The 20,127-nt window shown below is 43.3% G+C and overlaps 1 protein-coding gene across 3 annotated transcripts in view; it reads left to right on the top strand.

Annotated features, from left to right (window-relative positions):
• WDR59 (WD repeat domain 59) overlaps nucleotides 1-20,127 on the top strand; it is an 84,582-nt gene that overhangs the window by 25,606 nt on the left and 38,849 nt on the right. For all 3 annotated transcript variants that reach the window (XM_036834187.1, XM_036834185.1, XM_036834186.1), the window contains 7 exons: nucleotides 2,188-2,276; nucleotides 5,761-5,877; nucleotides 10,180-10,257; nucleotides 12,436-12,592; nucleotides 16,940-17,019; nucleotides 18,043-18,175; nucleotides 18,309-18,433. In XM_036834187.1, coding sequence (XP_036690082.1) covers nucleotides 2,188-2,276; nucleotides 5,761-5,877; nucleotides 10,180-10,257; nucleotides 12,436-12,592; nucleotides 16,940-17,019; nucleotides 18,043-18,175; nucleotides 18,309-18,433 — 779 coding nt within the window. The remainder of the gene's footprint in view (nucleotides 1-2,187; nucleotides 2,277-5,760; nucleotides 5,878-10,179; nucleotides 10,258-12,435; nucleotides 12,593-16,939; nucleotides 17,020-18,042; nucleotides 18,176-18,308; nucleotides 18,434-20,127) is intronic.

Genomic DNA, 20,127 nt, shown 5'->3' with positions numbered 1-20,127 from the left:
AAAACAGAGGTAGGAGACTTCTTTCTTTTTTGCACCTCAGTGAGGTCTCAGTGGTGGCAGAGCTCTCCTTCCCTGAGAGGTGCAGCCCAGATGCTGCGGCTCCCCAGAGCCTGTGGTCCTCCTCTCTCTGTGAGCACATTGTTTATACCTCGGGGTAGGGAGTCAGTAAGAGCATGTCCACGTGTGCTCCAGAGCGTTCTGTGTTTCTGAGAACTCTTACGGTCTGGGAGGTCTCCGTGTGACCCTGGTGTCACGATCCTAGTAAAGCACGTTGAATTAGGGGGTTCCCAGAATCCTTTGGGAGGCTTCATGTTCTGATGGACCACCTACTGGGAAAGGCATATTTTCTTGGAACTCGTTTTTCTTTTCTTTTTCCTTTTCTTCCGGTTTTATTGAGGTATAATTGACACACAGCACTGTATAAGTTTGTGTACAGCATAAGGATTTGACTTACGTACATGGTGCGATGATGACCACAGTAAATTGAGTGAACATCCATCATCTCATTTAGACGCAACATTAAAGACATAGAGAAAATTTTTTTTCCTGTGTTGTTGAATTCTTTGGTAACTGTCACATGGAGATGGAGCAGTCTTTTTTTTTTTTTTTAATAAATTTATTCATTTATTTATTTATTTTTGGCTGCGTTGGGTCTTTGTTGCTGCGCGCAGGCTTTCTCTAGTTGTGGTGAGTGGGGGCTACTCTTCGTTGCGGTGAGCAGGCTTCTCATTGCGGTGGCTTTTCTTTGTTTCGGAGCACGGGCTCCAGGCGTGCGGGCTTCAGTAGTTGTAGCTCGTGGGCTCTAGAGTGCAGGCTCAGTAGTTGTGGCACACGGGCCCAGTTGCTCCGTGGCATGTGGGATCTTCCCGGACTGGGCCTTGAACCCCTGTCCCCTGCATTGGCAGGCGATTCTTAACCACTGCGCCACCAGGGAATTCCCTGGAGCAGTCTTTTCTAACAACTTTCTCCTCTAGCTGATATCATTTCTTGCAAAGAAACTGGGTCTCCTAAGTAATACACTGCCGTCCCCAACTTCAGGGGTCTCCAATATTCGTTCTTAGGTGACTTAAGGTGCCCTGTGTCTCAAGGAAAAAAAAAACACAACAAACAAATAAGCAAACAAATACCCTCACCAAAACCAAGCAAGGATAAAGTCTGGGCCTTACTCTATTTCCTGTTAGGTTCTAAGTCCTTGCTTTCTTTCTCATACTCTCCGGATTCTTGGGTCAGGTTGCTCTCCAAAGTCCTGGATCCACTGCGGTGTCCCCAAGTAATAAACACCCACCCAAAGGGAGAGGGTGTCAAAGCAGAAATGTCATGTGTTGTCTGAGCAGAGAACAAGAAGAGGCGGAAGGAGAGTCATCATGTGATTCTGGTTTAACATCATCAACGTGATTATTTTAAGAGTCAGCTGGAAGTGCTGCTATGTCCCAATTTTCCACCTGTCTCAGTCCCTTCTGGCATCTTCCAGTATGCCTCCTCTCTTAAGTAGCTCTTTGGTCGCCATTGTTGTTACCTCTGTGTTCTGGCACAGGACTGAGTCCACACGGCGCCAGGATTGTTCCCTTTCCCTGTCTCCACGCAGGGCCACGTCTAACCGGGCGCTGATGGGGAGATGAGAGTGGGGGTGGGGTGCACATAACTCTCTGAGGGCAGAGTTGGGCCACACTGGGGCTCATTCTTCAGCTCAGCCTCAGCTGGAGGCTGTGTTTTTCCAAGACTGTCCCTCCCCCAGAAACGAAACCAAAAAAACCAGTGTGGGAAGGAGCAGGTTTTGAGCTGAGGCTCTTCTGATTGGGAGCGCAAGCTTGGTGTCGGAGAGGCTGAAGGGCCAGGTTGTGTGATGTGTCAGTTACCAGCCAGCAGAGCCGGGCTGAACCGCTGCTCTGTAAGAAACTGTATCTCCCTGCTGATTCTGCTCGGAGGTAACCTGAAGTTTTGTTTTTTTTTTCTCCTTAGTGAGATTATTTCCTCAATTAGGTGACTCTGATCCTGTTCCCATGTGTTAATTCATTTATTCTTTGGCTTCATTTTCTCCTTAATGGTGGAGCTGATGCAGTCATAGAAGCTTGAAGAGTTCTGTTCTTACTGATCCGGAACTCATTATCCAGCTCCCCTGGATAAGCTCCACTCTGGTACTGAAGGCGTTGAGGGCAACAGCTTTCCTCCCCTGATTTTTCTTTGCAGCGGGTGCCTCACAGGTCAAATGGAATAAAAAAAACGCTAATTGCCTTGCCACCAGTCATGACGGGGATGTACGGATATGGGACAAGCGGGTAAGTAATCTTCTTTTTCCCCTCTGAGAGGATATGAAGAGGATGTTGTGAATAGCAGGACTTGTCTTGAGAGACCAGGGTATCCTGTGCAGCATAGTTAATTGCCATGTTAAGATCCTACTACCAGATGACATTTGCTTCCCTATCAAACTGGTGTTGATGGAAGATAGGGCAGTGAGACATTATGATCAGTGGTTAAGGAAATGAACTTGGGGAATTCCCTGGCGGTCCAGCAGTTAGGACTCTGAGCTTGCACTGCAGGGGACACAGGTTCAATCCCCGGTCAGGGAACTAAGATCCCGCAAGCTGTGTGCCGCGGCCAAAAAAAAAGGAAAATGAACTTGGCCTGACCTAAGCTAGCGTCCCATTTTGCTGCCTCCTGATTATGACATCAGGTGAGCCACAAACTTTTCCAAGCCTCAGTTTCCTTTTCTTCAGAATAAAGATGATAATAGTGAGCGTGTCATTGAGGGGGTCAAGCCTGGGGGACCAGACACTATTCTAGAATCGTCAGCAGGCTTCTTATTCCTGCCCCAGATTGCAAAGTGAAAACTCATTGTTCTAGGACATATACCATCTAGAATTAAATCACTGAGGCAGGATACTTGGTATGCTCAGATCTTCCCTTGGAAGTCTAGCTGTGCCGTCAGCCTCAAATGAGCCTGCAGAGCGTACGTTCTCCCTGCATTAGCCCATGGACCTGAGAGGCATGAAAGAGTTGCAGGGTTCTGGGCTGCTACTGTAATGGCAAGTCTGGAAGTTTGATATGTTGGCATCAGTGAGAACAGTGGTGCAGGGAAAGGGCCTCTTCCATAACTAACTGCCAGACGATTGGGTAAGAATGCAGAGAGTAGTCGACTTGTGTAAGATCTGGGGTGTAAATTCTGCTTCCTGCTGTGTGAAACCTGCCTTTGTGGGGAGGACCTACTGTTAGTTTTCCTGGAACTTGTTCAGGAACTGTCCCAACTGGGATGCTAACTGTAAAGTCTCAGCCTTGCTTCCAGCTGCCCTGCTCCCTTCCCCTTCCAGCAGGGAATAAAGTCATACAGTTGGAGAGGAGAGGGAAGTGAAGCAGAGATTGGGAGGCTGCTGGATTGGGTGCCAAGACCTGCTGGGAAATGGGTGTGCCGGCCGAAGCCCTCGCTTTAGGTGGCTCTTAGGTGACAAGGTGATTTTATAAGGAAAGGATGGATGGTGCATCTTCTATATGTTTTATCTCTGTCCCTTTAGTCCAGTCTGGTAATAGTCATTCTTCATCCCTCTTTATTTCTTCAATTGGCAATTGTTTTTATTCATATTTGTCACTGGTATAGCATTAAAATATAGTAAATGGTTTAACTAAAATGTTTGGTTAATTTGTAGTGCTTGTGTATTTGCTTTAGACTGTTTTCAGAGCCATAGGCAAAATAAACAATTGGGTATTTAGCCATGAACTCGGTCAGGACCTGTTTTCCAAAACAGTAGCTGTGTTCCTTATCTTGTAGAAATATACTGCTGAACTGTTTCTTTCTAGCCTTCTGATTGGTCTACTCATAACCCTGACTTCCCTTAGCGAGCCTTTTATCTATTTTGTTTAAAGAGCTTTAACTTTTTCTTGGCTATTAATACTTAGGACTTCTGTTCATATGGATTGTAAAACTTGTTGGTTGTAATTTCACTTCTCTGGCACTTTCTAGTATCAAAGCAGGACTATTGGCAGCAAGCATCACAGGCTTAAAAAAGTACAGTATCAGTGGTAATGTTGGATTTTCACTCAAATTCGTGAATGACTAGTAATACTAATATTTCTAAGTGTTTATTATGCACAGGCATTGTTCTAAGAACTTTATGTGTGTTGCTTCATTTCTCTTTATAACTAACCTTTAAAGTAGGTAATATTATTACCCCATTCTACAGCTGAGTAAACTGAGGCACAGTTTGTTGCCAGGATTTAAATTCAGGGAGGCTGGTTCTGGAGATTGCACTCTTAACCTCATAGACCAGTGCTGATTACAGAAAGTAATACATGCTCTTTGTTGAAAATATAAAAGAGAAAATAAAAATCATTCATAGTCCTGCCCCAGAGACAAATGCTAATATTTTGGTGTTTTCTTTTCTTATGCTTTTTTTTTAAACGTGGTTTATCATATCATATGCATAGTTATGCATACTTTTTTCATTTAACGTTACAACAAATGCATTTCCCCTGTCTTATAAGCTCTTTCTAAGTATAACTTTTAGTGGCTACATTATATTGTATCAGACAGCTGTACAATAATTGATTCTAGCATTTAATTATTCCCCACTTATTATTCATGTTGTTTCTGGTTTTCTAGGTGTTCCAAATAACACCAAGATGAACATCTTTGGTACCTAAAGCTTTTTGTGAATTTAGGATATTCTCTTAAGAAAGGAAGAATTTTAAGTCTGTTGATAAAAATTGTCCAGTTTTTTTCCGGAACAGGTTATAGTATTTTATATGTACACCAGCAGTGACAAATGCAGCCTCACTGCATTGAATATTATTTACAAGTATCTTCTAACTTCATTCCTTAAAACAATCTTTTAATGTTTTAATGTATGAATATATTTTTGAGGTTTCCTTCTGAATTTGTTTTATATATGCTTATTAATCATGTATTGTTTTCTTTTGTGATGTGTGTTCATTCTCTTTTTGAGGTCTTAGGGCTTGATCATTTTAAGCTTGGTGGTTTTCTGATATAGAGAACAAAATAGTGGTTACCAGTGGGAGAGGGAAGGGGGGAGGGGCACTATAGGGGTAGGGGATTATGCGGGACAAACTGTTATGTACAAAATAAGCAACAATGTTGTGTTATATTGTACAACACGGGAAATAAAGCCAATATTTTATAATAACTATAAATGGAGTATAACCTTTAAAAATTGTGAATCACTATATTGTACACCTGTAACATATAATATTGTACATCAGCTATACTTCAATTAGAAAAAAAAAGATTAGTGGTTTTACCCCCAGGATTGGGGTTGGGTCTGTTTAGATGTCACAGCCCCTCTTTGTGGGTGATTGTGAGGGAAGGGGAGCAGGAATTGCAGACCACGGTACCAAAGGAGAAAAGCATCCACTACCTTGTGTCCTTCATTAAGGCCGTACCTGGAGCCGGAGCGGAAGTAGATTAGGCTCACAGGCCCGTATTCAGAGCACGCGTGAAGGAGAGCTGGAGAAGTCTTCTGTCGTTTGTTTTAAACAAAACAAAGCGGAGTTTCTTAAGAATAGAGGCGGTCTCTGGGAGTTTTTTTGTTGTTGTTTTGGCTGCGCTGTGCGGCATGCAGGATCTTAGTGTCCCGACCAGGGGTCAAACCTGTGCCCCCCTCCAGTGGACGCGCGGAGCCCTAACCACTGGACCGCCAGGGAATTCCTCTGGGAGTACTTTTGTATTCCCACTCGGCACCCAGCAGACTGTTGTATGGTGGACACTCTGAGTTCCTTCTGAAGTGACAGCTCTCGTTGCTGATCCTGTTGCAGAAACCCAGCACAGCAGTGGAGTACCTCGCAGCCCACCTCTCCAAGATCCACGGCCTGGATTGGCACCCAGACAGCGAGCACATTCTTGCTACCTCCAGTCAAGACAACTCGGTCAAGGTGAGCGGCGCCCCCGGGGCAGTTGGGGGAGCGTGCTTGGGAGGCATCAGGGGTGTGTGAGCACTTCCTTCAGAAGGAAATTTGCAGTAGGTTAGCATGGCACGTGTTTCAGGGGTGCATGTGCTTTTTGGGGAGCTGGGCAAGTACACCTGGTTATGTGGTCCAGCGGGAGTGATGTAGTAGCACGTATCTGATATGGCTCCTGGCATTTGTTCAGAGGCTTTTCTTCTTTCCCTTTGTGAAAGGAAGTCAGAGACAAAAAACATCTAGAGAGGAAAAAGAAGTTTACTTGCCAAGAAGTTGTCAGGAAGTCCCATTTCAGGACTGGCTCATCAAAATAAAAACACAACAGATAAACAAGTAAAGGAGAAAAGCCCACATGGTCATTAAAGTTACCAAGTTTACCATTAGTCTAGGGTGGAAAAAGAGCAATTTTCTCACGTGATTATCACATCTGCAAAAGTTAGGACGTCTTCGATCATCAGCATTTCACAAGTAGAGATGGAGTTGTTTTATTAGAGATTCTCTAACTTACAGGAAATGCTCAAGGATTTATGTGTGTCAGTGACCCTATTATTTTTGGTTTCTCTCAGTGTTTCTTGTTGTTTACCCTCTCTGACTGTGGGATGTGATATGCACCCTTGTTCAAAAGGATGCAGGGCACAGAGTTAGCCGTGCCCCACAGTTCCTGCATATGGTCAGGTCTCTGCCTGGAAGGACAGAGATTTGGCCGCAGAAATTTGCTTAGCAACTTTAGGATTCAGCTTCAGCAATTTAATGCTTTGTTTTATTTACACAGGCATGTACATCTTTTTGGTATGGTTAGCAAAGCTAGAATTGTACACTCAGGCTTAAAATCTAACTTCTGTCTGGAGGTTTGTAAATCCCCTGGGGTTGTAATTTATTCTTATGTGCCAACAGTGGTTTTTCTGTTTGTTTGTTTTGGATTTAAGTGTTTGTCCCCATACCCCATCAGCTTGTTTCCCAACTTCAGGAACCAGAAATCATCCGATTCACCTCCTCTTTCTTTGAGGTCCCCAAGTTTGTCAATATTCACTGAAAACTTTACTACCCTTGAGGCTGGGATTCCATAGGTAATAAAGCAGATAACAGGCCAGTTTCCACATGTGAAACAGTCCTTATTCCTTACTAGTGCGCTTAGCTTATGAATTAAATGAGATTTTTGGCATGGTATTTGATTTATTCCACTATATCCTGGTAGGAAGACAGTTTTTATTGAACATATACAAATAACATAATTGTAAAAAGTGAAGCAATTTAGAGGCGCTTATAATAGTCAACCATTGTTTTTAGTAATTGGTTGATAAGGCTCAATGCATGCCATTTTTTCCTACATAATCATTTTCTTTAGTTTATCTGACAATTTATTAGCTTATAATTTATAACAATAATTTTTATTCTATTTGTCTTTTGTGGATTCTAAGGGGTCTGCTGGAACAAGATACCATTGAATGAGTTTCACTTCACTTTGTAGATTGTAAACTGTAAAACTGTTGAATTGAGGGTTAGAGCTAGATCAAGAAGAAAGAAAAGGATTTTTCTTCTATGGCCATTAAAAATAGAACATGAACCATAATGAAATTAGTTCATGTCAGTTTGGATAACCAATTGTTTTTTTCCTTATCTTGGGGTAAGCAGGCTATTTTACAAAATTGCCGTCTTCCAGACTGAGTCCTGGAAATCCAGACCCCGTCCCTTTGTCCATTCTGACATGTTCATAGTATTAGGTGAGCCATATTGAGAAACCTGTACCCAGAGGCTGTTCCCTGTGACGTCAACAGTCAGGAACCTGGTTCTTGACCGAGGCTCTTGTGACATTTCTTCAGAAAAATTTCTTTTTGATCCCTAGCTTGGCGCAGAGGCCTTTGGCAATGGTGAGAGGAAAGCAGAAGTTACCTACGGATAGGAGGCAGCACGGCTCCGGTTAACTTATTATAATAACCAACTTTATCACATTGAAATAGACTGAGTCCTCCGTTCAACTATAACGTAATCATTTCATAAGACCCCATCAGTGATGGCCTTGAGAATAAGAGCTTTTTATGAACAGTAAGGACTTTTTCCAGTGTCCTCTATTTATCCCATAAATTATCTGACATAACTGTCACCAATTGATGAGCATATTTAAATCCAGAACAAAATCTTTTTTTTAGAGGATTAATTTTATTAGTAGTTATCATGCTGGTCTTTGTAAATGAATGTGAATATACTTTTGTCCAACCTGAAAAGTAAACTATTGCTGAAGTGCATTCAGAGTAATAATATTTTACTTGTATATAATCAACCCAGGGAGGTTGAACTTCTCTTTTATTTGCTAGTTTTTCACACAGGGTGGACCTGGTAACAGGAAAGCATTCACAAAGTGTTGGGCTAATTGAAAATAAGGAGAATGCCAAGCATACCTAATTATTTCTAGTTTTCCTTCTTTTATAAGTTGAGGGAGCAAGTCATAGTTTACCCCGTGGCCGTCTGGGAAACCCAAAAGCAGTTTAGATGGAAATGACATCTTAACAGTTTTATTATGTTGAATATGGGACTTGAATTCGGCAAAAAAGAGTTGTCAGAAGAAACAAGAATTGCCTCATGCTATACCTATATAGTTCCACCCTCCCCAGCCCCTAACTTCTGGCAACCACTGATCTGTTCTCCATCACCGTAGTTTTGTCTTTATGAGAATGTCATTTAAATGGAATCATGCAGAACGTAACTTTTTGAGGTTGGCTTCTTTCACTCAGCATAATGCCTTTAAGATTCCCCCAAGTCGTTTTAAGAATCAGTAGTTCATATACTTTTTATTGCTGAGTAGTAACCCACTATATGGATATACTACAATTTATTATCTCTTGACCTGTGGAAGGACATTTGGGCTGTTCCCAGTTTTTGGTAATTGTAAATAGAGCTGCTGTAAACATTCGTGTATTGACTTTTTTCTGTGAACAGAACTTTTCAGTTTTCTAGGACCAACATATACGAATGGGATTGCTGGGTCACATGGTGGGTGTGTGTTTAACTTTTTAAGAAACTGCCAAACTGTTCTCTGGAGTGGCTCCTCTCACTTTTTTTTTTTTTTTTTTGTCCCTGCTGCGTGGCATGTGGGATCTTAGTTCCCCAACCAGGAATTGAACCCGTGCCCCCTCCAGTGGACCGCCAGGGGAGTCCCCTCCTGTCACCTGTTTTTGACAATAGTTCCTTAACACCTGATAGTTCAGAGTTTCAGTCTTGGCCCTCCTACCTTTGGTGCTCTGCCATTTCCTGCTTTCATGGCAAATGCTTGAGCTCTAAGTGTGTTTGTTTTTCTGTTAAAAGCATAGACATCTCTAAGGCTCAGTTTTTGTCTGGCTCACCTGTGTGTTCCCTGCACCTTCCGTGTTGGAGGGGGTGGAAGAGTGGACGTGAGTGGTTGGGCCCCAAATAGTCGCACAGTCACCTTTTTGCTGCGTGACCTTGACAAGTTACATCATTTAGTAATTTAGCTTCCACCTTTGAAAAAGAGATTCATAACACCCACTGTATGATTGTTGTAAGGATTAGATGGGATGAAACTCTTAAAGCTCTAAACATCTGTCTGAAATGCAGTCAGCGGTCAGTACATTTTTAACTACTAGCAATAGCGGTAGTTAATTTAGTAGTTAAATTACTCTATGTGGTGTGAAGTGATACAGGATGAAAAGTTGTCACTTCTACCTTTCAACTATGAAGGTGGTTTAATAGGCAGGCTGGCAGTGATCTGCCTCAAGGAGTGATCCTCATGTGTTCACAGAAGTCTTTGTTTCTCCTGTAATGTTTCTAAGTGTGAAAGGGGCGTTTCCTGTGTGTCTGTCACAGGAGCATGGCCATGGGGGCTGACTCCAATGCACTTAGAGGACAGAAAGCATGGAGTTTGAAGGCTATGCTTATTTCTTTTCTGTTTTTTTTTTTTTAATATTTATTTATTTATTTGGCTGCATTGGGTCTTAGTTGTGGCATGCGGGATCTTTGTTGAGGCATGGGGGATCTTTCGTTGCGGTGCACGGGCTTCTGTCTAGTTGTGGCACGTGGGCTCAGTAGTTGTGGTGCGCAGGCTCTCTAGTTGTGGCACACAGGCTTAGTTGCCCCACGGCACGTGGGATCTTAGTTCCCTGACCAGGGATCGAACCCGCATCCCCTGCATTGGAAGGAGGATTCTTAACCACTGGACCATCAGGGAAGTCGCGGCTATGCTTATTTTGATAGTTGAGTTTTTTTGTTTTTTTTTTTTTAATGGCATTTATTTCACAAATTATCCTGCTTTCTTTCTTCCAGTTCTGGGATTACCGCCAACCTCGGAAATACCTCAATATTCTCCCTTGCCAGGTGCCTGTATGGAAGGCCAGATACACTGTGAGTGAGATGCCCTACCTCTTGCTTGGAAACATTATCTAGGTGTTTTGGACAGAAGGGGCCAGGGACATTTCCTCTTATTTATTTGTGAGGCAGTTTTCTCCTTCTGTCTTGGTTTAGAAGTGGGACAAAGGTGGTAATGACGGCATAAAAGCTGTTATCTATTTAAAAATTTGCCCTTGGGTCGTTGGGTGAGACTCTATACTAGAAGTGCTAGACTAGCTGGGCTGGGGAGCTGGGCAGTGTGAAGGTGGTCAGTAAGGGAGGGGAAGAGGGTAAGCTGGAGGGTTGAGAGGCTGGAGGTCAGTGGATCGTGGTGGAAAGAACTCTGGCTTTAGATTCAGAAGACCTTGGTTTAGGGCTTGGCAATGCCATTTAATTTTTTTCCCCAGCTTTACTGAGATATAATTGACATATAACATGGCATAAGTTCAAGGTATACAACATGCTGATATGTTACACTTACATATTGCCAAACAGTTACCACTGTAGCATTTGTTAACACTTCCATCGTCACATAATTACCATCTCTTTTCTGCAATGAGAACATTTAAGATCTACTCTCTTTTAACACTCAAGTATATCATATGGTGCTATTAACCATAATCACATGCTGTACATTAGATCTCCAGAGCTTATTCATCTTATAACCAGAAGTTTGTACCCTCTGACCAGCATCTCCCTGTTTCTCCCACCCCCAACCCCTGGTAACCACCGTTCTACTCTCTGTTTCTAAGAGTTCAGCTTTTTAGATTCCACGTATAAATGATATCATACAGTATTTGTCTTTGTCTGACTTATTTCACGTACCATAATGCCCTCAAGGTCCATCCATATTGTGACAAATGTTAGGGTTTCCTTGTTTCTTGTCGCTGAATAATATTCCATTGTATATGTACCACATCTTCTTTATTCGTTCACCCATTAACGGACATGTAGGTTGTTTCTGTATCTTGGCTATTGTGAATAATGCTGTAATGAGCCATTTAATATTTGTGTGGCCTTGGACAAGCCACTTGTGTTTTTTGAATAATAGTTTCCTCCTGTGTCAAACATGAATAATAGTGTTTAATATGCCTTGCTCTTTTTTTTAAATTGTGATAAAATTCCCTATTTTTAAGTGTCCAATTCGGTGGCATTTAGTACCTGTACAATATGTTTTCCCTTTGGAAAAAAAACATGTATGAAAATGCTGTATAAACCACAAAATGCTACAAGTATAGTGGATAGGCTGTTATCGACCCTCCAACTTTGTTGCCAGATTGATAATTGATCAGAGATAATATATTTCCTTCAGTGTCAACTTGAAAGGGAGCACAGGGATGAATGAAGGTATCTTTATGCATTAGGCTGCCACCTGCTGCGTCATGGAGTGAGGAAGAGAATTGGGGTATCACTTGGCCTTCGCATCTGGGAGCACTTGGGAGGAAGTCAGGCATTGCTCTTGTGAATTGAAATACTTCTCTGGATTAATATGTTTGCTTTAAAAAATAAACAGGAAAGCTCAGGAGTGCTGCCAAGAGGGCAGGAGAAAATAAGTGTGCTCTTAGGTGGCTTTGGCTTAATTCCTTAAAGAACAGAGTCTGCCTATCAACCAAATGAGCCCCTTAGCTACCTCGCAGATTGGGTGTTTATAAGTGGAAAGTGTCAGTCCTGAAATTGGAAGGTTTTCCTTTGCAAAGCTGTGGTCTTGGGGGCAGTGGGAAGGTGCTGCTTCACGTGGATGGTGTGCTTCTGGTGCATTTCCACATGGCAGGGTTTGTTTGCTGTCTGGGGTTACCCTCAGTGTGCCTTGCACGCTCATTCTGGGAATGCACTCGATAACTCTCAGAGGGAACTCGTGGAGAGGAGCCGGGGTGTGAAACGGTGTGTTCCCGTGTGCAACCCCTAGAGCCATTTGCTTATTTTACATTAAAAAACGTTCTTCTCCAAGTATTTGGCTTAGCTTTATTTTTTACTTGCTGTGGTCCCTTCCATCAGCAAAGGAAAAAAAAAAGGAAAGCAAATGAAAAGTAGATGTGATGGTCAACTGACGGTATTTGGAAAAATGTTCCCCAGATGGGTTGGGGCCTCCCATCATCCAGTTTATTTTAATTAGGCGAGAATTCCAACGTGGGTAACTCAAGACTCAGCGGATTCTCCCTGGAGCAATGCCTGCTTTTCCCTCTTTTGCCACAGCCTTTCAGCAATGGATTGGTGACCGTGATGGTTCCCCAGCTGCGAAGGGAGAACAGCCTGCTCTTGTGGAATGTCTTTGACTTGAACACGCCGGTCCATACCTTCGTAGGCCATGATGATGTGGTGCTGGAATTCCAGTGGAGGAAACAGAAGGAAGGTGGGTGGGAGGGAGACCGCCAACTGATTTCCTCCTGAGCCCTGCTCACCAGCAGCTCCCGTCCGGGTGGGCCACGTGATCGGAGGGGAGGATCCAGGAACAGGGCTGGCTTAGGAGCGGGAGTCAGGGAACCTCCCCCTTTAATCATAGGTGGGTGATAGGGTGTGTGGCTGTGCTTCTTCCCCCCAAGTCCCTCCTCTTGTGTTCTGTGCAGTCTCTCTCCTGTGTGGAAGGGATCTGGAGAGGTTGGTAGCCTTGCTGTTGGATCACTTCTAGAGCTGAAAAACTCTGGGGTCATCACACGCTCAGAAATCCCTGGCACTTGCTCCTTCCCCCCCTGTTTTTGTTTGTTTGTTTGTTTGTTTTGTTTTGGCTGCAACGTGTGGCTTGTGGTATTTTAGTTCCCCCATCAGGTATCAAACCCGGGCCCTTGGCAGTGAGAGCGTGGAGTCCTAACCACTGGACTGCCAAGGAATTCTCCCTTCCCCGTCTCTTGATGAGGGAGATGCAAGGTCATCGTCAGTACCACCTACCACGTATTCCCAGTTCTCTTCACAAACACACAGTGGTATTTCACCTCCCAGCCCCTTGAAGATAGGTTTGGCCACGTGACCTGCTTGGATCTTGAAACATGAATGAAAGTGATGCAGTCTCTTTTGGGTTGAAGTGGTAACAGCCAGTGTGCAATTATTTACTCTCCCTGCTAATGCCGAGGTACCTGGAGAAACTCCATGTGGCGCTGCTCCCACTAGGGTGGGGGTGAGGTGAAGATATAGAGACAGCAGGAGAGCCTTGCATTAAGCCACTGAGATTTGGGGCTGTTTGTTATTGCAGCTTAATCTAGCTAGCCCTCATTCATGCATCATAAGTATAATGGGGGTCAGGAAGCCCTCGGCCTCAGTTTCTCCAGCAACTCACCATGCAAACTTAGTTGCAACCTCCCTTGTCTTGAGATCTTATTGCCACACTCTCTAAATGTTTTCCAGACCAGAAGTATATTTCATGGTCTTTCCATATCACAAAAGGAAAACCGGGCAGTGGAGTGGTGTGACTTGTCCAGAGTCCAGGAGAGGTCACTGGTGGACCTGGGATTAGAGCAGTCATCTTATCCCAGCTTGTTTGTGACCTTCACAAGCCTCTTCTAGGATCGTTTTTTTGTTTTTGTTTTTTTTTAATTTTTATTTATTTAAAAATATTTATTCATTTATTTGGCTGCATTGGGTCTTAGTTTCGGCACATGGGATGTTTGTTGCGGCATGCAGGATCTTTCACTGTGGCGTGTGGGGTCTTCATGGCAGTGCACGGTCTTCTCTCTAGCTGTGGTTCAGGGGCTCTAGAGCGCACGGGCTTAGTTGCCCCGCGGCATGTGGGATCTTAGTTCCCCGACCAGGGATTGAACCCACGTCCCCTGTATTGAAAGGCGAATTCTTAACCACTGGACCACCAGGGAAGTCCCTAGGATTGTTTTTGATAGGAATCTTTTGATCATGCTCTTAATTTTCCCATCTTCATTTCCATAATCTCACTTGCTTCTAGAAACACGAGGCTGCTTGGTCTCTATCCCATCAATTTCCATGCTTGACTTCATCTTTCAACTCTGTCCTGCATTTTGCCATTGAAAAGAGATGATAGAGTTTCCCCATGGTCTGGCAGCGAGAGGTTGGCCTGTAGTTTCGGACTGAAATAAAAAGTTTTTAACAACCCATTTTCAGTTGTCTGTGTCATCTGTAAGCTGGCAGGGTGAATTGTATAAATTGGGGCTGTCTAGCCAGTAGTGAAATTTTGAGTACAGGTTACAGGTGTTTTTTTAAAATTCCTTTTTATTGTGAGATATATCATCTACAAAATTGCATAAAACATGTAGAGTTTATAACATGAAAATCTGTGTGACTACCACCAAGGTCAAGAAAGAAAACATTGCTAGAACCCGGAAGCTTCCCGATCACAATCCTTTCCCTTTCCTAGAGGTAAACACTATCCTAACATTTACGGTAGTGATTTCTGTTTTTATTTTTACAGTTTACCACCCATTTCTGCATCCCTAAAAATAACTTAGGTTTGTTTGTTTTTGAACCTTTTATAAATGTAATCATCCTGCATGTATTCCTTTAAAAAAAAATTATTTATTTAGTTGCGGCATGCGGACTCTTAGTTGCGGCATGCACACGGGACCTAGTTCCCCGACTAGGGATCGAACCTGGGCCCCCTGCATTGGGAGCCCAAAGTCTTATCCACTGGACCACCAGGGAAGTCCCCATCCTGCATGTATTCTTACATTTTACTTCTTTCTCAACCTAATGGTGTTCCATTTTCTTTTTACTGCTGTGTCTTCTTAGTCAGTGTTTATTGGACCACCTCAGGCTTTGACGTTGGTTTTTCACTGTGGTGAAGGAGCTCTCAGAGGTAGGAAGAGAATCAGGATGTTGTGGTCCAAGGAAAAGGATGCTTCATGAAGGAATCGGAGGTCATTGGTTTTGGGTTTTGCTGAAGGATCTCCATGCAAAGTAAGAGAGAAGCACTTAGTTGTATAAATAGGTATAAATAGGAAGCCATACGATCGTTGAGAGACCAGTTCCAAAAGCGGATTGAGGAGGGAAGCCTGATTGTAAGACAGCAGAAACAGAGGCAGCACGAACTGGTTTTGTGAATGAGGTTGCCTTCAGAGGCAAGGAGTAGACTGCGTTCCTTGGAGGAGGTTGCTGCGCTCTCTGTTGGAAGGCAAGGAGAAGGGGCAAGAAAGGGAGTAGGTGTGAAAGCAAAGGCCCTTTGAAAATAGGAGGCAATAGGGCCAAAGCCCCAAGCAGAGGAGTTGGGTTTAGAAAGGAATTAGGCATAACTTTTCTTCAAAGTCAGGGACATGAAAAGAGGCTGGATGTGGAGTCAGAAAATTGTTGCTGGGACTTCCCTGGTGGTCCAGTGGTTAGGACTCCGCGCTTTCACTGCCGAGGGCCTGGGTTCAATCCCTGGTCGGGAAACTAAGATCCTGCAAGCCATGCAATGATGCCAAAAAAAAAAAAAAAAGAAAAGCAAATTGTTGTTATGAACTTGGGCTAGATGGCGGTTCTCATGACAGGTAGTAGCTCAGAATAGTTGCTGTCTTGATAGTTGTGCACAGGGATGTATTAAAACATGGAGGAATGAAGGCCTGGTTGAAGGCAGTGACAAAGAGAAGGAACTTTGGCCCTCACTCGCTCTGTTCTCCGTTGCTTCAGTTTCCCCATCCATAATATGAGGGAATTGAATGAAATTATTTCTAGATTCTTTGCTCTCTGAAGATGGCCATAAAGAAGATTCTAGATACTGCAGAATTACCCTGAAATGTTCTGATCTTTCATAAAGCTCTTTCAGAAAGTACCTTGGACCTTTTTATTGATAGGATAATTTCCCTTTGACCAGACCTATCGTGTGAAAATACAATTCAGTCAGTTAAGAACATTAAAGATTGATTATTCCTTTTATAAAGAGATGCATTTCTTTACCAAAAAATTATTTTAAACAGTAAGATGTCACGATGCATTTAAAACAATTCATTTTACAAGCAACCTATTCATCCCCAGCTCCTCTGGAGCACGTAAAAGGAAGAACATTTGTGGAGGTGAAAGTTCACTGAGACATTAAATCCCAGCATCACTCTTCACTTGCTAATTTGTGAGCTATTATTTCACTTCCTTTAAGTTTCTGCTCAGGACTTCCCTGGTGGCACAGTGGTTAAGAATCCGCCTGCCAGTGCAGGGAACATGGGTTCGAATCCTGGTCCGGGAAGATCCCACATGCCGTGGAGCAACTAAGCCCGTGCACCACAACTACTGAGCCTGCGCTCTAGAGCCCACGTGCCACAACTACTGAGCCCGCGTGCCACAACTACTGAAGCCCGCACGCCTGGAGCCCGTGCTCCACAACAAGAGAAGCCACTGTGATTAGAAGACCGTGCGTAGCCACGAAGACCCAACGCAGCCAAAGATAAATAAATAAATTTATAAAAAAAGAAATAAAAATAAGGTTCTGCTCAAAGGTGACTTCCTCAGGGAAGTCCTATCTAAAAATAGTTCCCCTGTCAGTCTCTATCCTCTTATCCCATGTTATTTTTTTCATAACATTGTCACTACCAGACACGTTATTGTATGTTTGTCTATTTCCACCATTGGAATGTGAGATCTGTAAAGACAGAGATTCTTGTATTCATGTTATAGCCCTAGTGCCTAGAACAGTACCTGGCATATAGGAGATGTTCCATAAATATTTGTTAAATGTATGAATGGATGAATGAATCTGACCCCATCGCAACCTGTAAGAAACTTGATGTTGAATCCAGAAAAACCTCCACGATTCTTATCTGATGATTTCCAGGGTCCAAGGACTACCAACTGGTTACGTGGTCACGGGATCAGACCTTGAGAATGTGGCGGGTGGATTCCCAGATGCAGAGGGTATGTATTCAATGATACTGTGGAGGAATGCTAACTGGATACACCAGAAACGTAAGATAGAAGATTTGGTAGTTGAAGAAGTTAGAGGATACGTGATGGACATTTAATACGTACTTGCTGGTTGGCCGAGTGGCTTGTGTATGCTACACTGAGGCTTTGAGGTGTTCAGGAGCCCCCTTCAGTAGTCAGCACTTGAAGGCTGCAAAGCCTCTGAATGTCTTTTTTTCCTCTTGTCCTGGTCTAAGGTAGTGTGGGTTAGCATACTGAGCAAGTGGCCTGGGGGCTTCATTTCTTTCTCTTATAAATGGGCTAGAAGATCTGCCCTGGCACTAGGCAGTGTTCAGAGTCCTCCACGTTCATCAACAACACCTGTTAAGTGAAGCCCTTTCCAGTTTTTGCCCCATAAGTTGTATCTGTTCTTATATGAAGCACAGTGGTCCCTGTGTGAACTGCTTTCGTGGCCCTTGCTTTGCTCTGCCCCATCACGGGGTTCTGTCTTCTCGTCCGGTGGCTAAATTCCTTGAAGGTGGGATCGCTGTCTCACTTGTATTGCATCCCATACAGCACTCTGTACAGAGTGGATAGAAAATTCTGGGTCAGATTTGCTACACTGCTTAGTACCAAGTCATTCATGAGCAATTTTGGTCAAATATCATCACCTTATTGCCTTTTAAATCTGTTTTCTCCAAAAAGTACCATTTGCTCCAAATGCTTTGAGGTTATGATATTTTTGCTCTTGGGTTGGCTGAATAACTCCATCAAGGCTGGAGTTTAAAAGGTTTTCTGAGATTTGCGTAAACTACGAACAGGATAAAACATTTTCCAGGGTAGGCTAATAGAATCTGTTACCCTGTGTATTTAACCAGGGAGAATTGGTGATGGGCAAAACTTATTTTGATTGTATCAGTTTGGGGCTGACATCTCTCTCCTTTGTGATTCCCATTTTTAAGTCAGAACTCAACCAAACACGACAGTCCTTTCCACTGACTTCTCTAGACCTAGATCTCCTCCCCTCTGTTGCAGCTTTGTGCAAATGACATCTTAGATGGTGTTGATGAGTTCATTGAGAGCATTGCTCTTCTGCCGGAACCAGAGAAGACCCTTCACACTCAGGAGACGGATCACCAGCACAACTCCAGCCACGGGGAGGAGGAAGGTAATTGGTCACACTGATGTTTTCGGTGCGGTGCCCCTCTCTGCATCTCCGAGTTGAGGCAGATACCCCAGAACTGCTCTGTGAATCCATTTCAGAAATCTTTTCCAACAAGTTACCCTCTCTCTCCTGCTAGTCTTAAAGGAAGACCCCCCAAGCAGCCTCCTGGAAGAGAAGAAATCAGAGCAGCTGGGCCTGCCTCAGACTCTGCAGCAGGAGTTCTCCCTGATCAACGTGCAGATCCGCAACGTGAACGTGGAGGTGCTCGGGCTTAGCGAACTGTCTCTCACTTGCGGTTGGCGGTTGGTGGGTGAGGGGACTATTTCAGCCATGATTTAGGCTAGCAATATAGCTTTGCTGCTCTAACAGGGAAGTCTCTGTGCTTGCTTTTTTGTTTTCTAGGTTATCTAAGGACATAGATATTTTACAACTGCAGATTATTTTCCCTTACCCTATTATTTTCTCATAAGATGAACCAAGGGATAAACTGATGCTCAAATGTCTTAAAATCTCCTTAGATGCTCTAACGCCTCATTTTACTCTATGTGAAGATGCTCAGCTCCTGGAAAGTTTAGTGTTTGGCGGGGGTTACTGGCAAAGTTAATGGCAGGGCTGACTTTGGAAGCCAGCCTCTTGACTCTCCAAGGCTCTTAGTACTTTGCTGTACGATCTTGCCTCGTAAGCTGATCATTTCCTCAGAGATTTAGATGCATGTTAAGAAGGTGACCAAGCCTCTTTGTTCATTTAACACACGGAGAGGTTTACTCTTTTCCTTTTGGGCAGGTACTGAAATTCTGTGCTTCAGGGAATTGAGTCTTTCTGTGAAGGAGTTTTAACACTTGATTAGTTTTTCTTTAGCCCAGATTCAATTAACAGTAGGCCTGGATCTGTGCACTTACATAATTGTCTCATTTGGCCTTTAAAACAGTTCTGCAATAAGTGGTTTTATCCTCACTCTACAGATGAGGAAACAGAGACACTACGAAATGAAATAACCTGTCCGAGGTCAACAGCTATTTGAATCCGAGTCTCCAGATTTCCCATATGTGTGGCTCTTTTTGCCATCCTCCAGCTGCCATCTCTAGTTGGCAGCACAAGAAATCAAAAGAGATAAAGGATTCCTTGATTAATTGGTTATCTATATCAACTCAGTTTATATTCCCTTTGTCCCAGTTGAGAACAGTTTGGATATCTAGTGATCTCGTCTAAGAAGGAGATCTTGATTCCTTTCCCAGGACTGCTTTTTAAAAATTACGAGAGGGACTTCCCTGGTGATCCAGTGGTTAAGACTCCACACTTCCACTACAGGGGGCGCGGGTTCGATCCCTGGTCAGAGAACTAAGATCCCACATGCTGCGTGGCATGGCCAAATAAAAAAATAAAATAAAATAAAATAAAAATTACTGAGCTATAATTCACATACCACAAAATTCACCCTTTTAAAGTTTACAGGGGCTTCCCTAGTGGTCCAGTGGTTGAGACTTCGCCTTCCAATGCAGGGGGTATGGATTCGATCCTTGATTGGGGAGCTAAGATCCCACATGCCTTGAGACCAAAAAACCAAAACATAAAACAGAAGCAATATTGTAACAAATTCAATAAAGACTTTAAAAATGGTCCACATCAAAAAAAAAAAAATCTTAAAAAAAAAAATAAAGTGTACAATTTAGTGGTTCTTAGTACATTCACAAAGCCATGCAGCCATCACCAGTGCTACTTCCAGACCGTTTTCATCATCCCCAAAGAAACCCTACATCCCCTAGCAGCCTCTCCCCACTTCCTGTCTCCCCAGCCCCTGGCAGCCCCTCATCTCCTTTAGAGAGGAGGATTTTCCCAGGAGTCCTTTTTTTTTTTTGACATCTTTATTGGAGTATAACTGCTTTACATTGTTGTGTTAGTTGCTGCTGTATAACAAAGGGAATCAGCTATACGTATACATATACCCCCATATCACC

Source organism: Balaenoptera musculus, chromosome 19, assembly GCF_009873245.2.
Source record: "Balaenoptera musculus isolate JJ_BM4_2016_0621 chromosome 19, mBalMus1.pri.v3, whole genome shotgun sequence".
NCBI lineage: Eukaryota > Metazoa > Chordata > Mammalia > Artiodactyla > Balaenopteridae > Balaenoptera > Balaenoptera musculus.
Note: the sequence above shows the minus strand (reverse complement) of the source record. Positions and strands in the feature narration are given on the sequence as shown.